Source organism: Vairimorpha ceranae (assembly GCF_000988165.1).
Source record: "Vairimorpha ceranae strain PA08 1199 chromosome Unknown NODE_4, whole genome shotgun sequence".
In the NCBI taxonomy this organism is placed as follows: domain Eukaryota; kingdom Fungi; phylum Microsporidia; family Nosematidae; genus Vairimorpha; species Vairimorpha ceranae.
Window position 1 is genome coordinate 82,045 of NW_020169299.1, and position 18,461 is coordinate 100,505.

General features: G+C 23.4%; 14 protein-coding genes across 14 annotated transcripts; 5 read left to right on the forward strand and 9 right to left on the reverse strand.

The window, feature by feature from the left end:
- Positions 1-80: 80 nt before the first annotated feature.
- Positions 81-422, forward strand: AAJ76_400082125 (hypothetical protein; the record flags this gene model as incomplete). Its single annotated transcript, XM_024475556.1, has 1 exon — positions 81-422. The coding sequence occupies one exon, from the start codon at positions 81-83 to the stop codon at positions 420-422; it is 342 nt and encodes a 113-aa protein (XP_024332077.1).
- A 156-nt stretch (positions 423-578) lies between these two features.
- On the reverse strand, positions 579-968 carry AAJ76_400083012 (hypothetical protein; the record flags this gene model as incomplete). The annotated part of the gene is made up of 1 exon (XM_024475557.1): positions 579-968. One exon carries the CDS (start codon positions 966-968, stop codon positions 579-581), a length of 390 nt encoding a protein of 129 aa, XP_024332078.1.
- Positions 969-1,612: 644 nt separating this feature from the next.
- Positions 1,613-2,626, forward strand: AAJ76_400083657 (proline hydroxylase; the record flags this gene model as incomplete). The annotated part of the gene is made up of 1 exon (XM_024475558.1): positions 1,613-2,626. The coding sequence occupies one exon, from the start codon at positions 1,613-1,615 to the stop codon at positions 2,624-2,626; it is 1,014 nt and encodes a 337-aa protein (XP_024332079.1).
- Positions 2,627-2,696: 70 nt separating this feature from the next.
- Positions 2,697-3,059, reverse strand: AAJ76_400085103 (adrenodoxin-like ferredoxin; the record flags this gene model as incomplete). The annotated part of the gene is made up of 1 exon (XM_024475559.1): positions 2,697-3,059. The coding sequence occupies one exon, from the start codon at positions 3,057-3,059 to the stop codon at positions 2,697-2,699; it is 363 nt and encodes a 120-aa protein (XP_024332080.1).
- Positions 3,060-3,092: 33 nt separating this feature from the next.
- Positions 3,093-3,527, forward strand: AAJ76_400085137 (transcription factor iws1; the record flags this gene model as incomplete). The annotated part of the gene is made up of 1 exon (XM_024475560.1): positions 3,093-3,527. The coding sequence occupies one exon, from the start codon at positions 3,093-3,095 to the stop codon at positions 3,525-3,527; it is 435 nt and encodes a 144-aa protein (XP_024332081.1).
- A 104-nt stretch (positions 3,528-3,631) lies between these two features.
- AAJ76_400088984 (nuclear condensin complex subunit) lies at positions 3,632-6,940 on the reverse strand (the record flags this gene model as incomplete). Its single annotated transcript, XM_024475561.1, has 1 exon — positions 3,632-6,940. One exon carries the CDS (start codon positions 6,938-6,940, stop codon positions 3,632-3,634), a length of 3,309 nt encoding a protein of 1,102 aa, XP_024332082.1.
- Positions 6,941-7,619: 679 nt separating this feature from the next.
- AAJ76_400090413 (aquaporin-like protein) lies at positions 7,620-8,369 on the reverse strand (the record flags this gene model as incomplete). The annotated part of the gene is made up of 1 exon (XM_024475562.1): positions 7,620-8,369. The coding sequence occupies one exon, from the start codon at positions 8,367-8,369 to the stop codon at positions 7,620-7,622; it is 750 nt and encodes a 249-aa protein (XP_024332083.1).
- Positions 8,370-10,142: 1,773 nt separating this feature from the next.
- On the forward strand, positions 10,143-11,375 carry AAJ76_400092187 (hypothetical protein; the record flags this gene model as incomplete). The annotated part of the gene is made up of 1 exon (XM_024475563.1): positions 10,143-11,375. The coding sequence occupies one exon, from the start codon at positions 10,143-10,145 to the stop codon at positions 11,373-11,375; it is 1,233 nt and encodes a 410-aa protein (XP_024332084.1).
- Positions 11,376-11,557: 182 nt separating this feature from the next.
- On the reverse strand, positions 11,558-12,481 carry AAJ76_400094525 (hypothetical protein; the record flags this gene model as incomplete). The annotated part of the gene is made up of 1 exon (XM_024475564.1): positions 11,558-12,481. One exon carries the CDS (start codon positions 12,479-12,481, stop codon positions 11,558-11,560), a length of 924 nt encoding a protein of 307 aa, XP_024332085.1.
- Positions 12,482-14,277: 1,796 nt separating this feature from the next.
- On the forward strand, positions 14,278-15,270 carry AAJ76_400096322 (hypothetical protein; the record flags this gene model as incomplete). The annotated part of the gene is made up of 1 exon (XM_024475565.1): positions 14,278-15,270. The coding sequence occupies one exon, from the start codon at positions 14,278-14,280 to the stop codon at positions 15,268-15,270; it is 993 nt and encodes a 330-aa protein (XP_024332086.1).
- Positions 15,271-16,169: 899 nt separating this feature from the next.
- Positions 16,170-16,661, reverse strand: AAJ76_400098705 (hypothetical protein; the record flags this gene model as incomplete). Its single annotated transcript, XM_024475567.1, has 1 exon — positions 16,170-16,661. One exon carries the CDS (start codon positions 16,659-16,661, stop codon positions 16,170-16,172), a length of 492 nt encoding a protein of 163 aa, XP_024332087.1.
- A 275-nt stretch (positions 16,662-16,936) lies between these two features.
- AAJ76_400099637 (n-acetylglucosaminyl-phosphatidylinositol de-n-acetylase) lies at positions 16,937-17,593 on the reverse strand (the record flags this gene model as incomplete). The annotated part of the gene is made up of 1 exon (XM_024475568.1): positions 16,937-17,593. The coding sequence occupies one exon, from the start codon at positions 17,591-17,593 to the stop codon at positions 16,937-16,939; it is 657 nt and encodes a 218-aa protein (XP_024332088.1).
- A 20-nt stretch (positions 17,594-17,613) lies between these two features.
- On the reverse strand, positions 17,614-18,036 carry AAJ76_4000100080 (n-acetylglucosaminylphosphatidylinositol de-n-acetylase family protein; the record flags this gene model as incomplete). Its single annotated transcript, XM_024475483.1, has 1 exon — positions 17,614-18,036. The coding sequence occupies one exon, from the start codon at positions 18,034-18,036 to the stop codon at positions 17,614-17,616; it is 423 nt and encodes a 140-aa protein (XP_024332089.1).
- Positions 18,037-18,090: 54 nt separating this feature from the next.
- Positions 18,091-18,417, reverse strand: AAJ76_4000100461 (ubiquitin-like protein; the record flags this gene model as incomplete). Its single annotated transcript, XM_024475484.1, has 1 exon — positions 18,091-18,417. The coding sequence occupies one exon, from the start codon at positions 18,415-18,417 to the stop codon at positions 18,091-18,093; it is 327 nt and encodes a 108-aa protein (XP_024332090.1).
- Positions 18,418-18,461: the final 44 nt, after the last annotated feature.

Sequence of the window (18,461 nt, forward strand, 5' to 3'; positions counted from 1 at the left end):
AAGGGATGTATGTAACTAAAGTTGTTTTATGACCAGTTAATTTTTAAAACACCTATTATAAATTTTATTTGTGCACCCCCATGAAAATAAAAAGCTGGTGTAAACCACCTTTAAAATGTTCTTACAGTATTCCAGAGATTCCCAAATCATATAAGATATTTGGTATGCAGTACCCGTCTAAAGAAAATTCATTAACAAATATAAAAGAGATGGTTAAAGAAAGTTTCAAAAAATATCTAGAACTATTAGAAACACTAGATCCAAAAATGATTGAAGAAATAGAAAGTATACATCTTAAAATTAATGAGATTTTAAATGACAATAAACATAAAGAAGTAAGTAGTAAACTAAATGATATAAAAAATGAAACAATAAAAAAAAAGAATGAAATTTTGGATTATTTAGAAAAAAAAATAATGTAAATTAAATTTTTATTATAAAAAATTTTAGTCAAAGTATTATTTTAAATTTAAAGACGATTTAATATAAGCCGTGAAGTTCTCTATAATTTAATTGCGAGTTTATTTAATAAAATTTTCCATAATTGTAATTTAATTACAACTTATAATTCAAGATATTTATTCAAATTTTGTTTTTGTTTCACACATTTCATACCAGGCTTGTTTAATAAATGCATGTTCTATTTCTAGCTTATTGCGCAATTCTTCATTTTCTTTTATAAGATGATCTAAAATATCTTCGTCTTTTAGTCTATTATTTAATATAACATCATAATAAAAATCAATAATATTATCTTCAATCTTTATATTGTTAATGTCACAGTAAGCTATTAAAGCCAGACCTATTAAATCTTCGTTATTAATGTTATGTTTTATAAAAATTTTATACTTATCTTTGTAATAGTAAAGAACGGTTTTTAGTAAATTTAAGGTAGTAGTTTCGAGTAATTTTGCAGTCTGTGAAGCAGAGGCTGTAATATTTAAAATATTTTCAAGGCGTTTTAACATTAGGGTAAATAAACGACAAAAATGTATAAAGATTTAAAAATAACTAAAGTATTAACATAAAGAAAGTTTTTTATATAACATAGATAGTTAATAAATACACAACTGCAATTATAATAAACAATAAATGTAAAAATCATTAAATTAATTCAATAAAACTTTTTAACCAAAATAATTTTGTCTGATAATAATTGAAACTTTAAACAAAGAATTTAAGTTTTTAAATCCAATGTACAGTAAGATTTAATCATACATTTATTTATATTTTAAATATTGATAAAATTTTTTAATTTAAAAATAATAAAAAAAATATTTTAGACACAGAAAATGTTTGAAAAAAAAAATTGTAAGAGAATAACAATCTTTACATTTTTATAAGTGTATATGCTTGCTTTATTTTCTATAGAAAATATAAAAATTGTATATAAATTTCAATATACTCTTTATATTTGTATCTTTTAACAAAATTGAAGGTATTTCTAATAAAATATTTTAGTTATTTAATTGACATTTAGTAATATAGAACACAAGATATAAAAACGATACATTTTTATGAAAACCAGCTATTTTTAAAATAATAATTTTTTGTATAGTAGTATTTACTCTTTATTTTAAAAAAAAAATTAAACATTTTCTTCCCACCCTTAATGAAATCAACCACACCGTTTTTTCATCTAAAAATTGATAATTTTTTATCATCCTCCGATCTTCAACGTATACAAGATTTTTATAATAAACAAAAATTTTATCTTAAACACACCGACCTATTTAAATTTTTACAAACTGATGAATTCGCTCAAGAATCTGATATTGATTTTTTTAAATGTAAATTATATGAAGTGTTTAAAGACTTTACTGACATTACACATACTTTTTTTACAATGTTCGCATCTTATTATAGAAAAGGAGATTATCTTTCTTGTCACGATGATTTGGTAGAAGAAAGGATGTACGCATTTACATTCTATCTTGATGATCTAAACTCTGGAGACCTAATTTTATTTAACAATGAATGCAATAAAGAATATAAACGAATATCTATTAAAAAGAATAGACTTGTTATTTTTCAAGTTTCTGCTTTGTCTTTTCATGAGGTTGATATTTGCAAACACGACAGGCGTAAAGCGATAACTGGTTGGTTAAATAAAAATGGGTACGTACAGCTTCTAAAAAATATTGAATACAATTACAGTTTGCCTGTTGTTGAATTAATTCCTTTTGATTTAGATGATTTTAATGATAATGTACTTGTCTACGAGGGTGTAGAATATGATTTTAGAGAATTGTCCTCACAAATCGAAGGACCATTTTTAATGAGGCGTGTTACTTCGCTTAATCTAAATACATATCTTGCACTAGATATTCCTGGACACACACTATGTTATATTAATTGTTATAGTATAAATTACGATTCTTACATCCTTCTAAATGATTATACAAATCAATTAGAAGGAGATCTAGTTGATGTTTTTATTATTGAAAGTAAAGATAACAATGACAGTAATATTAAATTAGTTAATGAGGAAGGTTCCCTAGTAAGTACACTTAAACTACAGGAAAAAGTTATGTATGTAGTGAACAGAAAAAAAATGAAGTATTTCATCGAAAGAGGGTTTCCTATAGAATATAAACTAGTACATATGATTTATAAATTTAATTAACAGTTTTAATAAACGTTTTTTATAAAAATACAATGCATAAATGTATTGCTTTATAATTCAAAAATAAAAATTAATGATGTTTAGGTATATGCCCATCTATAGACATGTTTCTAGTAAATTTTGGTATTTCTATAACTGTATTATTAAATCTATCATCTATTTTCAACTGACATCCAAGTCTGCTCGTACTTGTCAATCCATACGCTTGATCTAAAAGATCAAACTCCTTATCAGAAGGTTCACTTAATTTCTGGTACAAATTTCTATCTAAAATAACATGACATGTAGAACACGCACAAGATCCTTCACATGCACCTTCCAAATCAATTTTATTTTCGTGTGCCGCTTCTAATACCGTCACTCCGGGCTTAATTAATGCAGGTATAAGCTTATTAAAAGTCTTAAAAAGTATTTTTACAGGCTTAAAACTCATACAATAAAGGGATGTAAAAAATAGCCCTTAGTAATGAATGAAGAAATTATTGATCCAGCAAGAAAAATTAAACTAGAAATGCTTAGTGCAGTAATACAAGATAATAAAAATAATGAACAACATTTACCTGCTACTAATAAATTAGAAAAATTAGATTTGTTTGTTAAATCTCTTTTAAATAAAGATTTACAAGAGCGATTGCTTAGTGAGAATATTTTGGATGTAGTGAGGAAGTGGCTTGAGCCACTTCCTGATAATTCGTTACCTAACATAAAAATTAAAAGAGGTTTACTAGAAGTTTTAAAAAATCTTCGTATAAACAAATATCTTATAATAGACAGTAAAATTGGAGAAATTGTTCATTTTTATATGAAGAATCCCAAAGAATGTAAAGAAATAAAAAATATCGCTAAAGAAGTTGTTTATACTTGGCTTAATAAAGTAATAAAAGAAGAAGGAGGATTATAAAGTTCTTACTGTAATTTTTTTTAATAAAAAGATTATGATTTTGTCTTCAAAATTAACAGTTTAATTTCTAAATTAAACCATAAAAAGTAAAACTACAATAAAAATTATTTATTAGCTATTTTTTTCTTTATCTCATCAACATTGATCATTAAAAACTTTGACATATTATTTGTTTTATAAACTCCCAAAATAGATTTACTTATTTCAAACATATCGTTTCTTAAACTTATTACAATAAATTGACTAGTCTTAGCCATCTCTTTAATGTACTGCGAAATTATACTAACATTTCTAAAATCTAATGCTGCATCAATTTCATCCATAACATAAAAAGGAGAAGGTTTAAATTTATGTAAGGCAAAAATAAGTGATAAGCTACTTAATGTTTTTTCTCCACCACTAAGATTACTAACATTCTTCCAACATTTCTTTGGTGGCATAACTGCTAATCGAATTCCATCAGAAAATGGATCCAAATAATCAACGAGTTCTAGTTCCGCATTCCCTCCATATGTCAATTTTTTATATATTTCTTTTAAATATAAATTAACTTTTGATAATCCACTAATAAATTCATCGTGTCTTGATTTACAATAATGATCTATCTGATTTTTTTTATCCTCATATTTAGACATTTGTAATTCATATTGTTCATTAACTTTTTCATAAGATATTTTTATCTTTTTGTATTCTTCAAAAATCTTCAAATTGATATCTGGTCTTCCATTTTGTTCATCCATTTTTTTTAATTTCTTCTGAATTTTCTTTTGAAAGTCAGTAATATCCAAATCAGTTAGCGAACTCAGATCTGTTTTCGTATTATCACACTCATAAGACGAATTTATAACTTTATTATCATTAAAAATGTCTTCGAAAATATTTTTTAGATGAGTTTCTTCATCCTCTAAATTCTTAACTAAATCAATAATGCTTTCATTTAAATCATCAAGCTGATTGTTTAAATCTATTTCCAAATGATATTCTGCTCCCATCTTCTTTTTTAAAGTTGACAAATTTTCTTTAATCTCATTAAAATTTTTTAAAACTTCATTGTAACACTTTTCTTCATTGTCAAGATGTGACTTTAAGGAAGACAAGTCTATGATTTTAATTTCACAAAGTTTCTCATTTTTAATATTTAAATCACTTTCTATGTTTTCATAAGATACCATCTTTTCAGCCAATAAAATATTAATTTGATGATTTCTTTCCTCTAAAATCTCTATTTTCTCATTAACTATTTGCAATTCGCCACGCAACGTAGAATCATAAAATTTTTCTATTTTAGACTTATATTTAGAAATTTCATTTTTAAGTGAGTTGATATCTGACTCATATCCCTCTTCAAAAATTTTAGATTGTATTTCTTTTAGTTTATTTTGAATCTTTTTGTACGCAATTTCTTTTTCCTTTAATAAACTTTTTATATTTACTTGATTTTCATATTCACATATTTTTTGTAGATCATTTATTTTTAAATCTCTTAATTTTGTCATTTTTTCTAATGCCTTTTCAATATCTTCATATCTCTTAACCTTTTCGTGATATTTCCCTCCTGTCATAATACCACTCTTTTCAATTAATTTACCATCTAAAGTAACTACTCTTTTTCTTGTTTTACCAAAAGCATATTCTGAAGCTTTTTCTAAATCTTCTGCTAAAAGCGTATCAGTTAAACTAAAATAAAAACATTTTTTATACTTTGGTTCACATTCTACCAAATCAAACATGTACGGAAGACTTAATTCTTCTAATTTATTAATCTCTTGGATTCTATCTAAAATTATAAATGTTGATCTTTGCAAATTATTATTTTTAATAATGTCAATACACATTTCTGCTGTCTGTGTTGTATCAACAACTATATTATTTAATCTTGTACAAGAAGTTTTCAGGGCCAATTCATATTTTGGATCTACTTTACCAATATCACTCAATCTTCCTATAACCCCACTTACATCCTTAAAATATTTTAGAATTTCTTTTTCTTTTTTAATAGTTTCTTCCCTTTTATAAACCTCGCTATATCTAGTTTTACGTTTTTGCAACTCATACTGCGTCTTTTGAATATCACTTTCAATTTCTTTTAGATCTTTTTCCAGTTGTAATTTATCTAAATGTTTAACATTTTCACAGTTTTTAAGTTTAGCTTTTAATTCATCAATTTCTTTTCGTAGTTCTTGCATCCTATCTTTCAAAGAATTAACTTCTAGATTAAATTTAACATTCCGTTGATTTTGTTCAGATTTCTTATAAATCAAATCTGATAATAATTCTTGAGTTTTCTTCATTTTTTCTAGATCATTTTTACATTTTTCATTTACAATCTTTTCTTCTTTTAAAAGTTTATTTTTTAAGTCATTTTGTTTATCAGTCAACCCTTTCAATTCTAATATATTTTCTTTAAGCTCTTTTGATAAAATATTATTTTCTTTATTTTTCATTTCTACCTTTGCTTTTAAATTATTGTAGTCATTTCTAAGATTTTTAATTTCTTTTTCTAATTTATTTTTAAGCTCTTTTGATACCAAATTTGCTCTTTCTAAACTTTTATACCTTTTTTTAATTTCCAAATACATTTCCTCTTTGTCATTGAGTAATTTCCTTATTGAATTTTGTTCAGTCTCCAATGATTTTAGCAGTTCCTTATTTTCTAAGTTTAGATTTTTTATTTCATCAATTTTGGTTATTACATCTTTTTTTGCTTCTTCTTTTTTATGCAGGGATCTTTTTATAAATTCAATATTTAAATTTTTTAACTCTTTTAAATATTCATTATATTTAATTCTATTAAGAAGATTATCTTCATTTTGTTTTTTTAATTCATTTATGTGATCGTATTCTGTTTTAATAAACTTCATATTATTTTGTATTGTAATATTTTCTTCCTCCATAGTTTTTGCCTCATTAGTCAATGCATCAATTTCCAATTTATATTTGGTTGTTCCAATAATATCCTCTAGAAATTCAAGTAGTCCTTCTTTGGGTTTAAGCATAGCAATACTTTCTATTTCTCCTTGTAAAATAAGAAATCTATTATGTTCCATATCAACATTTTCTTCCATCATTAATTTAGTTAAATCATTATTTGTGATTTCTTTATCGTTGTAGAAATATTTTGTACTTTTATTTGCATAAACTTCTCTTCTTATTTTAAATTTATTAAAGGCTAGTTCGACATAACACATTTCTTCTTTTTTACCATCATTGTAGATTAAATCTGTTAGCGAGGTATGTCTCATTTTTTTGGCTCTAAATCCCAGTACAAAAAGTATGCTATCAATTATGTTGCTTTTACCACTGCCATTTGGTCCTACTATTGCTGTAAAAAATTTGTCAATATTTGGAATGTGATGCTTACCTTTGTAGCTTTTAAAATTTTTCATAGTTATTGATTCTAAAATTAATCGCATAAAAATAAGGCATAAAAATTTAAAGAAAAAAAATAACTTGAGGAATACGGTAATAAAATATGTACATAGAAATTTGCTAAAAATTTTAAAATGTTAAATAAAAAAAGTTAAGACGGCTTTAATTACTTTTCACTAATAAATTAGAAATACTTAAAAGTATTACATAAATTTTATCAGCCTTTATTAAATAAAACATATGGGACCGCTGCTATGCCTGATTAAGATAAATTACATTATATTAAATTTATAATTTTTTTGATATCAAAACGCATGTCTGTCAATAATAAATAATAATTTATTTATTGAAAAATTTTTTAAAAGAAACGACAGTTCGTGAGATTGTTATAGCGCGTATGTTTGCCATAGCCTTGTAGATTAATTTAAAAACATATTTAGAAGATTTAAGACAAATTATAAAATGAGATTAAAAGATATTCGTTTGTAAGCTATTAAATAAATCGTAACAAAAGTAGAAGCTATACCAATTCTTAAAAATCAAATATGTAGAATTAAGAATATTAAAAAACAGTTGTTTATTGTCACATACATCAAGTTTATAATTTATTGATATGTCTAGGCGGGCTATTACTAAAATATTTAAATATAGTTAAAATGTTTTTACTTATGTTTTGATAAAATGTAACGGCTACAAAGCTTTTTTAAAAAAACTTAAAAAGGTTCAAAAAATTTTATATAATAAAAATCTTTGGAGACCACCTCCTAACAATCCTCCTGAAAACTGTCCTAGCAGATATACCCACCAAAAATCCCAGGTGCCAGTAAGAATCATAGGACTCAATACTATACCTGGATTGAATGCACCCCCAGAACTAGCTATTCCCAATAAAGCACAAAAACCCAAAGTAAATCCTATAGCAAGTGGTGCGGTAATTTTTCTTCCTTCTGTTAAACCTTCGTCTGGATCCAATTGATCACCATGTTCATCTTTAGGGGGTGTGTAAGGATTAACCCCCACAGCAAATGCAACATAAACAAGTATTGCTGTTAAAAAAAATTCGGTGCCGAAAATACGTCCTCTACTAACATTATCTGCTACTCTTTTTGGTCTCGCTATTTCTAGTTTGTTTTTATATTTTCCGGGCAGTACAGCTACTGAAGCTAATCCTGCAATAATAAATCCTGCCACTTGGAAAATTATAATAAAAATTCCACCAAAAAAAGGCAATCTTCTAAAACACATTGCAGAAAATGTTATTGCAGGGTTGAAATGTGCTACAGTTATGTCACAAAATGAATAAATGATTGCTACGCCACTTAATGCGATAGTCAATGCAACAATAATTGGACCTGCAGATTGTCCTGTTTGTGCTGATCCAATAATAGAAGTATATACAGCAAATCCAAATATAAATGAGGCAAAAAATTCCCCTATATATGATTGTAATTTTTTAATCCATTTTCTAGTCATGTTTGTTTACAAGTTAAAAAAATATATAAAAGGCTTTATTTGTTTAAATAACATTTAAATAGATAAATTAAATATAAAAACGCATTAAATGAAGCGTAAATTTCTTTTAAAGAGTATAATATATACTTTTGTTAGATCAATTTGATAAATACTAAATTAAAAACAATTGCTTTTTAAGACATATAGAAATTTAGATTACATTGTAAAAAAATTTATACTTTTTTAGTACATACGTTTAAAGTTGAATGACAGTTAAATAATGTAAATATTGCTATACTAAATTTATTAAATCTAAGAAATTTTTTTTACAAAAGTAAGGCATTGATACTAAAAAAAGCAAATTTATACAAACTTAAACAACATACATACATTTTTAATAAATATTATCCTAGTCATTTAAATATTACACAATTTCTTAAAAGTTTAAAAAGGTTTAAAGCCTTTTCAATAGTAAAATGTCATAAAAATTTTACTTATTTATTAAAAAGAAATAGAGGAAATTTTAAAAAATTTTAAAATTTAGTAAGAAAGTAAATATGTTTAAATTATTGTTTTTTGTTTAATTTCAAAGTTTTGATCTATTATTCATTTAAAGTGTCTATGATATTTTTTACGTAAAATATAAAATTTTTTAAATTACAATAATATTTAGTTAATAAATATGTTATTTAAATTATATACCAAAAATTCGTTGTATTTTTCGTTTTAAGTCTTGTAAATTCAAAAAACTTATTTTATATTAAAACAATATATTTTGATATTTTTAAACACATCTTATTCAGTCAAAGTAACTATTATTCATTTTTAAATTAATTAATATTTGTACTTTTAAATGAGTTATGTTTGTTATCTAAATTTCTATCCTTTCTTGGTAATTACATTTATTAAGTTTATTTTCCCTAAAAAAGGCAAACATATTTAAGCGTCTAATTAACTATGCTTTATGTTATGTAAAAAACACAAAATATGGATTTAATTTATTTTTTAATTCTAAATCAAATATTTTGTTAATAACCAACAGAAGCAGAGAATTTTATGGTGTTTCAAAAAAAACTTTTTAAGAAAATTTTCTACAAAATATTTGTTGAATTTTAATAAAAAATAAAAAAGTGTTATCAAACAATTTTTAAAATACAATGACATGAATACTACTTCTGTCACTTGATGTATTGACATTTCGTTTTCTGCCTTGAAAATAATTAAAATATCTTTGACTATAAATAGAATAAAAATAATTTCTGCATAAAAAATAAAAAATTGAATTTAAGAAATAAATAATTTAGAAAATTGTCAACAAGATATAAAAATAAAAAATATCAAGAGTTAATATTTAAAAGAAAATTAAAATAATTGCAATGTAATTAAATCATAAGAATAAATATTAAATTATCTACAACACTATCACCATAAATTTTAACAAAAATCTGCCTTAAAATCTTTTATAATTATAATATCAGCAATTTACTTAATCTTTAACCTAAAAATATTTGTATAGCATATTTGCAATGTCTAAATATTTAATCTATTAAATTTAATAAAAATGTGATGGTGTTTAGAGATACAAACAAAAACTTTAATAAAAAACATATTTTTATGCTTATTATGCATAAAATAAAAACTTGACCATTTTATAAAAAAATTAATTAAACTATAAATTTATTAAAAAATAATTGAAATAAAATTTATTGCATTTAAAATAAAATTTTGTGTGTTACAACAAATTTTATGAAAATTTAATTAAAGATATAAATATTTTAATTTTCTGTAACCCCTATGATTTTAGCGCTTTTATTCATAACATTTTTAATAGTAAACTTGAGGTTTGTGGCTGCAAGAGATTCTGTAGAAGATACTAATGAAACCCACATTATTCTTAGAAGAAAAAAGCATCTTTTTGATCCAAAAGAAATTTATAAAGTATCTGTGGAATATAAATGGTCGCGAGAGCAGTTTCTAACTTTTTTGGTGGTTCAAAAACTTCAAAATATTTTATTTAATACAAGATATAAGAGTAAGAGTGTAGCAGAAGCTGATCTTTCAACGTTTAAAGATGGGTTAAACAAGGCTATTGAAAAAATGAAGGAATTTTCAACGAATGCTTTTAAAAACAATATTTGGGATTCAACAATTGACCCCGAGCTAGATGAGAAAATTAATGAAATTCTGGTGAAAGTTAAAAATTATGATCTGAGCGGAATAAAGGATAGTTTTAATTCAATTAAGGTTAATAAAAAACCAAACTCGAATCTTGAGCGGTGTCTGCATAGGTTATTTACGCTATCTGAAAGTGAATGGGCTAAGGTGGAATATGATGTCTTGCTTGGGTTGGAAACTGAAGACTACAAATATCTTTTTTATAAGTATGGATATGGAATTAAATTTCACTATGATGAAGTTTATGAACATAAAAATTCATTATTTGCAATTTATTGTAAGTTGGGTAAATATTTAGAAAAATTAAGTATAATTGATATTATTTTTCATGATTGGTCTAAATATCTTTTGGCTCCTTCAATAGGTTACACTTGGAAGTTTTTTCATAGCAAAGACATAAAAAGAACAGTAATTAGTTCTTGGGAAAAATACACCTCTAAAAAACTGGATTGTTTCTTTACAGATCTTTTTGACGCGGCGTGGAGAACCCATTTTACATTTGAGGATCATCATCCTGAACATTATAAAAACAAACATTCAGAAGAGTACAAAGATGATGCAGGTATTATAAGAATTAAGTGTAAGGATGATATGAATGCTAGGGGCCTAGAAGAAGCATTAATTGATATGTCTGGTAGAAATTATGTTAATTCGTTGAAATTTAATCAAGCTAGTTTGAAAGAATGTGGGTACCTTTTGTTTGATCTAAAGTTTTTTGACAGGTTTAATTCAGATGATGCCATGAAGATATTGAATGAAATTTGTGGAATTATTAATCAAGAATTAGGAAAAATCTGTGAGGATTATGTTTCTCGAAGAAAAGAAGACGATCTTCGAAATCCATGTGAATAAAGATTATTTTTAAATATGTAGTTTATATTTTTATGCACAAATTTGTTTTTAAAACAGAATTTGAAATTTTTTAATAAATAAAAAGACTTTTATAACTTTCATAATATAGTATTTAGAATTTGTAAAAATATAGCATTCACGAATTTGTAAAAAAAGTCTAAATAAGTAAAAAACAATAAATTTTATTCCCTTTCATAGTCTTTTAAGTATTCATCATTATTTATTTGAGATAGTTGCATGCGTATAATTTTAAGAAAAAAAGTAAAAATATAATTGATTTTCTTAAAATAATTTGCGTAAAGAAGTTGCGTATCACTACTTCTAAGCCATTGATCTAAGATAAAGTTGTTATCTGTACGTTTTTTATAAAAACTAATGAATGTATCAAATTTAAATAATAAAAATTTAGATAACTTTTTGTCCAAACACTTAAGTAAAGCATAAAAATCATTCCCATCATCATCAATACTGTAAGGCTTAGAAAAACAACTAATTTTTTCTTTTATAATATCATTAAATAAATGAAAATGCATTATTAGTTCTAACGGATTACCATCTTTTAGATTTTGATGATTAATATTTGCATTAAAAAGATTTTCACTCTCAGTCAATAATTTTTCATATTCATTATTTTGTAAAATACAAAAAGCATTGTATATTTTTTTAAAGCAAGGTATCGCTAGTTCTGTAATGCTTTTAGTGAAAAGACCCGTTTTAAATTGTATACAAGATTTTGTAATAGTATGTTTCATTGCTGCTAAAACAACTTCTCTAACAAATTCTTCATAAAAAACCTCTTTGTATATTTTATGTTCTGCATCTTTAAAATTTTTCAATAAATCAACAGTAGGGTCTAAACTTAAAGTGTAAAAGTCTTTAAAAATCGTATATTGCAATTTCAAGTCATTATCTTCCATAAATTGTAAATCATATTTATTTTCAAAGAGCATTGAGTTTATATTGTATTCTGCAGGAGTATCTAATCTTTGAAGATTAATTGATTTGAATAAGTTCTGTATATAAGATATTTCGTCTTCTACAGTTGTACAAAGAGATAGATTAATAATACTAAAAAATAATGTGGTAATTAAGCTACAAAATTTCATTAAAGGGTTAAATAAAATTTTAAATATAAGTGTTTAGAAGATTGTATTATCAAAAAAAAATAAACTAAGTAAAAATATCAAGCATTTATTTTATGTAATATTTGTAAAAAATATAAATTATAGAAAATCTGGCTTAAATATAATGAAATTTAAAAGATCAAATTTATTTATTATGTTTGTTTAGTTAATATTTTCGGATTTAAAACAATACACAAACTTTTTTATAAATTTAAATTGGTGCTTAAATGAAAAATTTTACTAAAAAATTTGTGATTTTTTTCATAAAATTAATATATATAAAAACTGTGAATTTGAATGTTTATTTATTTTCTAACTCTTCGTTTTAATTAATTAAATTTTTTGTAAAAAAGTAGTTAAAATTACATTTATGCAAAATAAATTATATATTTTAAAATTTTAACTAAATTTTTTAAAAACAGTATACTATTGTAGATTAATAACAAAAAGACTTGCTTTAAAGACGAACAACTATTGAAAAAGAAAGAACAACAAGCACATTTGTAGCCTCGTTTAAACGAAATAGTAAGCTAGTAATAAAATAAAAAGAAAAGGTTAGTTCAAAAATACAACAGAGCCCGAATTGTTTTGCCATTTTTTTGTTTAAAGTCAAGCTTATATTTATTTGACTATATAAATTATTGATATGCTCACATTAAATTGTCGACTAAAACGTTTTTAAGTTTTATACATTTTGTCTTACCATTTAAAATTTTTAAATAAAAACAAAAACAAAATGAAGTTAGAGTATTAAGAAATTAAAAATATTTCACATATACTCTAAATGAGGTTGTACAAGAACATTTTTTAAATTTTGTTTAATAAATTATTGTTTAGGAAGAGGTTATCAAACATAATGAGATGGGCTATACGAGGTTTAGAAAAATCATCCTTTTTTTAATGCAAAATCCCTGATTGTAATAGCAAAAGTGTTTTTTGTATTTAATAATGCTAATTGTAAAGTTATAAACTTTTTGACATGTTTAAGTTAAAAAAAGTATAAGTTGTATTAAAAAAAATGAATGTGCTTATCGGATATTGTAGTAAAGGAAACATAAGCTATTCTATATAGTATTTTGTATTCAAAAGAAATTATCAATCTGAAATATTAAAAAAATTATAAATAATAAAACTAAAGTAACTATTGATGTTCATTTTTATTAAAAAGTATAGATTTTATATTAAATTTGCTTCAAATTACACAAAATATGTATTTTTTGTTCACGTTTTTATCCGCTTTCTTTATTTTGATTTTGCTTTTAGAAATAAAAAAGTTTAAACGGCGAGTCAAAATATTGGGAACTAAAGTATCCTAGTTTAAACTTTTTTAAAAGTAAAAAATAGTTAAAAAACTATAAATTAATAATATTTTAAATTTAGGAAAGTCTCAAGAAATAAAATCTTTACATTATTTATCAAAAATAGATTTAGAAACATTTCATACAACTCAATACAATTGTATTTAATATTTACTTATTACTGTAAATCTAATATTTGATAAATTAAATCTTAGCTTATTAAACATTTTACCAATAGATATTTAATATTATGTATCAATATAAAAAAATGTCATATATAAATATTTTTTTACAAAATTATTATTAAATTATAAATCAATGCATATGTTGTAATTTATCTTAAATTAATCATTAATTCTTAAGATCCTTTATAGTATATGTTGTGTTATATCTTAATATTATTATTAACCTTAAAACCCTTTTTCTCCTTTGTACAATCCTTTACATAATAGTTTATTTAAAATTAACCCCTATTATTTTATGATTGATCTATGTTACATAATAAACCCAGTATGTTTCTATGCATTAATTCTAATACAAAACAGCTTAGTAAAAACAACTTATACAACGTTTTTATGCTCAACAGCTTTTATTCCTTCACTGATATACACAATACTAAAAATGAAAAATTTTAATACAAAAAAGATATCGTTTGAAATAATATTTTATGGAATGTTATTTAGCGCACTAGATTTTTTTGCTTTCTATATATTATTTCATTCTATGAGCCGATTTTCCTCATTTATGGTTATTTCAATGACCTCATTCTTTTTTTTAACAATGTGTAAAGTACCGACGCATTTTATTGAATTTATTTTTGACTGGGGTTCTATTTTAGTAGTTATACGTATTTTTAAAAAAGTAATAGATTATGAGAGGTCTGATTTTCAATTTTATCATTATTCGTTTGGTTCTGATCTTTTTTATATAATTTATCTTTTTTACATCCCAAAAGTCTTTGCAGAAAGATTTGCACTGCAAGATTTAGATGAAGATCTTGGCAATAACTGTAAAATATTATTTTTTATGATTATATCAGGAATATACCTATTAATAGATATTGTAAATACAAGACAGGAAGGATTGTACGGTAAGGATCATTATTCAATGATTATTTTAATGAGTATTATAAGCTTTGTATGGCTTATTACTTTAAAGAAAATAACTCCTGAGTTATGCGACAATTATTTAATATCTTGTGCTGTAATTCTTGTAATTTATTTTATGTATAGAGCTGATAAGATATTTGATGTGACAAGAATTGAAGCAAATTTATATAATTTATACATATTCCTATTTATTGCACTTGTTGTATTATACTTTTATATTCAGATAGATAAAATATTTTTAGTTGATGAAATTGCTAATTTATTAAATAAATATAACTCACCCACTACAGAAGGAGCAAATATACAAGAAGAAGGAACTAACACAGAAAACGAAGCGGCATTGTATGCACTTTATACCACATAGCAAAATATAATTGTAAAATGATATTTATGCACAATAAATCTTTAAATTATTTGTTTTATTGTAGTTTTTTATATTTCCTTTGTTAATATACTAGTCTTTATTAATCTTTTAAAATAGTTGTATAAATTATCAAATATATAGAATTATAGTGTGATTTATAAAAAATTTTATAAATTATTTTTTTAATGTACTTAACGGGGAATGTTTAGTTCTGAAAATAATATTCTAAAATATTTATAAATAGGCACTTGATAACCTTGTACACTATATTTAAGCAATTAATTTCTCTTATTGTGATTTTTGATGGTAAAGTTCATGCAAGTTGTCTCTACTTTTTGTAAAGGGTAAAATTTATTTAAATATATAAAAAAATTCTAGAAAATTCCAAATTTTTATATAGATTTTGTGATGTCAGCTGATACAATACTTTAAAAATATTATATAATAAAGCTTATTGTAAAAATTAATATTATGGATGGATACACAAAGATTGCAAACGATGCAAGTTTTTGAAAGCACGGTTTGCTATGTGAAGAACCAGAAATTAATGTTATAATATGTTTATTAAATAATTGAGTTTTTGTAATAATAATTGATAGAAACAGGTGCGAAAAATTAAATATTAAACAATTAGAATTTTTTTTATTTTACTACAAAAGTATCAAAATTTGGTAATTTGAAATGCGAAAAATTTACTAAGAGATCGAAAATTGTCTTAAAACATAATTCATTCTCAATTTAATTAAAAAATTTGCATAATTTTTTTTTATTTTACATTCTAAAAAACAGCAAAAATTTAGCGAAAAAATAAGAAACTTACAAAAATTAATGTAAAAAACTTCTTTTAATATAAATGTCTAAATTAAATCAATATAAATATATACAATTATAAACTATATTTAAAAAGCATTAGAAAGTTCTTTGATACATTTATCATGGAAAGATAGAATAATGTTATGATCCATTATTTTATTCATCGGTAGTTCATACCCAATCGTACCACAAAAATCACACATGGTCACTTCAAAATTACGAAATTTTAAACATTCCATTTTTAAATCAAAAGATCGACGTTTTATTAAATACTCGTTTAGATCTGTATTTCCAGTCTCAACAGAAATATATCCATATATTGTATGCTTTAGTAAAGTAATATTACCAATTTTATATTTAATAATATCATTAATAGTTTCTTTTTCTACATCACACATCTTATTCAAGTTTTCTAAAACATTTTTTAATGTTGTGAAAGATTTATGTATTTTAGATAAATTATTTTCAAAGTGTTCTTTTGTTTTATAGACAGTTTTAAAATCACTTAATGCTTTTAGAAAAGTAGAAATGTGATATACAATTAGTTTGCTTCTTGTTATTTTTTCATTCATTTGCATCTTGGGATATAAAATTTTTATAAATTTAAAATGTGTTAAAAAAATAATTTCTAGCTTTTTAAATGTATTTTGTGTTTACAAAAAGATGTAAATATAAAATTTATATAAAGCACAATTCTGTAGCTTCTATCATTTAATATTACATAAAAAGCCAATTCTTAAGTTTAATTACATTGTAAAATATAAATATTAAAAGTAAAGATTTTTATGTCTAGATTAAATAATACTTATATTTGCTTATAAATACACAAATTTACCTTTTAATATAACTTAAATTAATTCTGATATGTATTATAAGAAGTATAACTTGAAAACATTAAATATAAATATCTAAACCATACTAATTGACTTCTATGATAAGACATCATCTTAACTACAGAAAAATAATCTTTAAACTTAAGCACATATTCTTTTACACCACATCTATAGTTTAAAATATATTTTTGAAATATATTAAGGCTTTTAAGATACATAGTATTTATTTTAAAAATATTTCTAAACAGAAAAGAAGCTTTGTAACATGATATGTGATTTTTATGATTAGATACGCCATTTTTATCAAAAGTTATTAATGTGTCAAAAGGTGATACTAAATAAGTATAAAATAAAATATCGGTAATTTTTTGTACATCCCAATTATCATTATCTAGAAAATTATACATAGTTAAGTTGTAATTATAATTATTACAAAGTGCTTCTAGTTCTTTCTGTCTTATATTTGTATAATTAAGAAGGGTATTACCTTTTGAAAGACAAATAATACGTATTTTACCTTTTAAATTTAATAAAGTAGGACCAAAAAACATAGATTCATCATCAGGATGAGCTATAAGAAGTAGAAAATTACCAGTGGTTATAGGAGTTGTAATATAAAATCTTTTATAATTTCTTAATAGAAATAAGATAAAAAAATATAAAAAAAATATTTTCATAAAAGGGTGTATTTAAATATTTATTGAGTCTTAAGTTTTTTTACAGTTTTATAGACCATCTCATAAAAAGCAGATAAAGCAATAAAAACGTATAAAATGCACCAATAATAACTGTAAAAAATAAACATTTTTACTAACATACAAATTACAAGACTGTCAAATAAAACAGATGCAATACCTTTCCCGGATAATGCCGTGCCAGGATCAACAAGTTCTTCAATATTTCCATTTTTTCGTATAACAGGCGCGCTTATTTTAAAAATACAAAGTATTGTAAATATCTCTGGACAACTTGATATAAAAAATTTGAACTTATCAAATCTGTTATTAAAGTATAATAAAATAATTATAAGTGTATTAAATAAGATTGTACTTAACAAAAGACTCTTTTTAATAAAATAATTTGATTTATGGATAGCTTTGTTTAAATCACTGCCTCTCATAAAGGGGCTATAAAAAAAAGTAATAAATTTAGCGAAAAAAAAAGAAAAAAATTATTATCTAGTTTTATGAAAAAAATCGATCATAAAAAATAAATAAAAAAAATATTTAATATAAGAGCCACCCACTTGTAAAGCAAACACCTCTAACTCATCACCGTCTTCCATATTTCTTAAATCTGGTGTCTCATCCAATCCCAACACTTTTCCATTAAAAGTAAGTCTAAGCTCATTCGGATTTTTATGTACATTGTCAGCAAAAGTCTTTAATATTTTTCTAAATGTAACATTTTTCTTAACTTTAAACTCTAATGTAGAACCATCTTGATCTTGTATTTTTAATGTAATTTTTTCTTGATCATTTATTTTAGAATTATCTCCCATTTAAAGGGGAGGGAAATTAAAATATTGATAAAAGCTAAATGTAA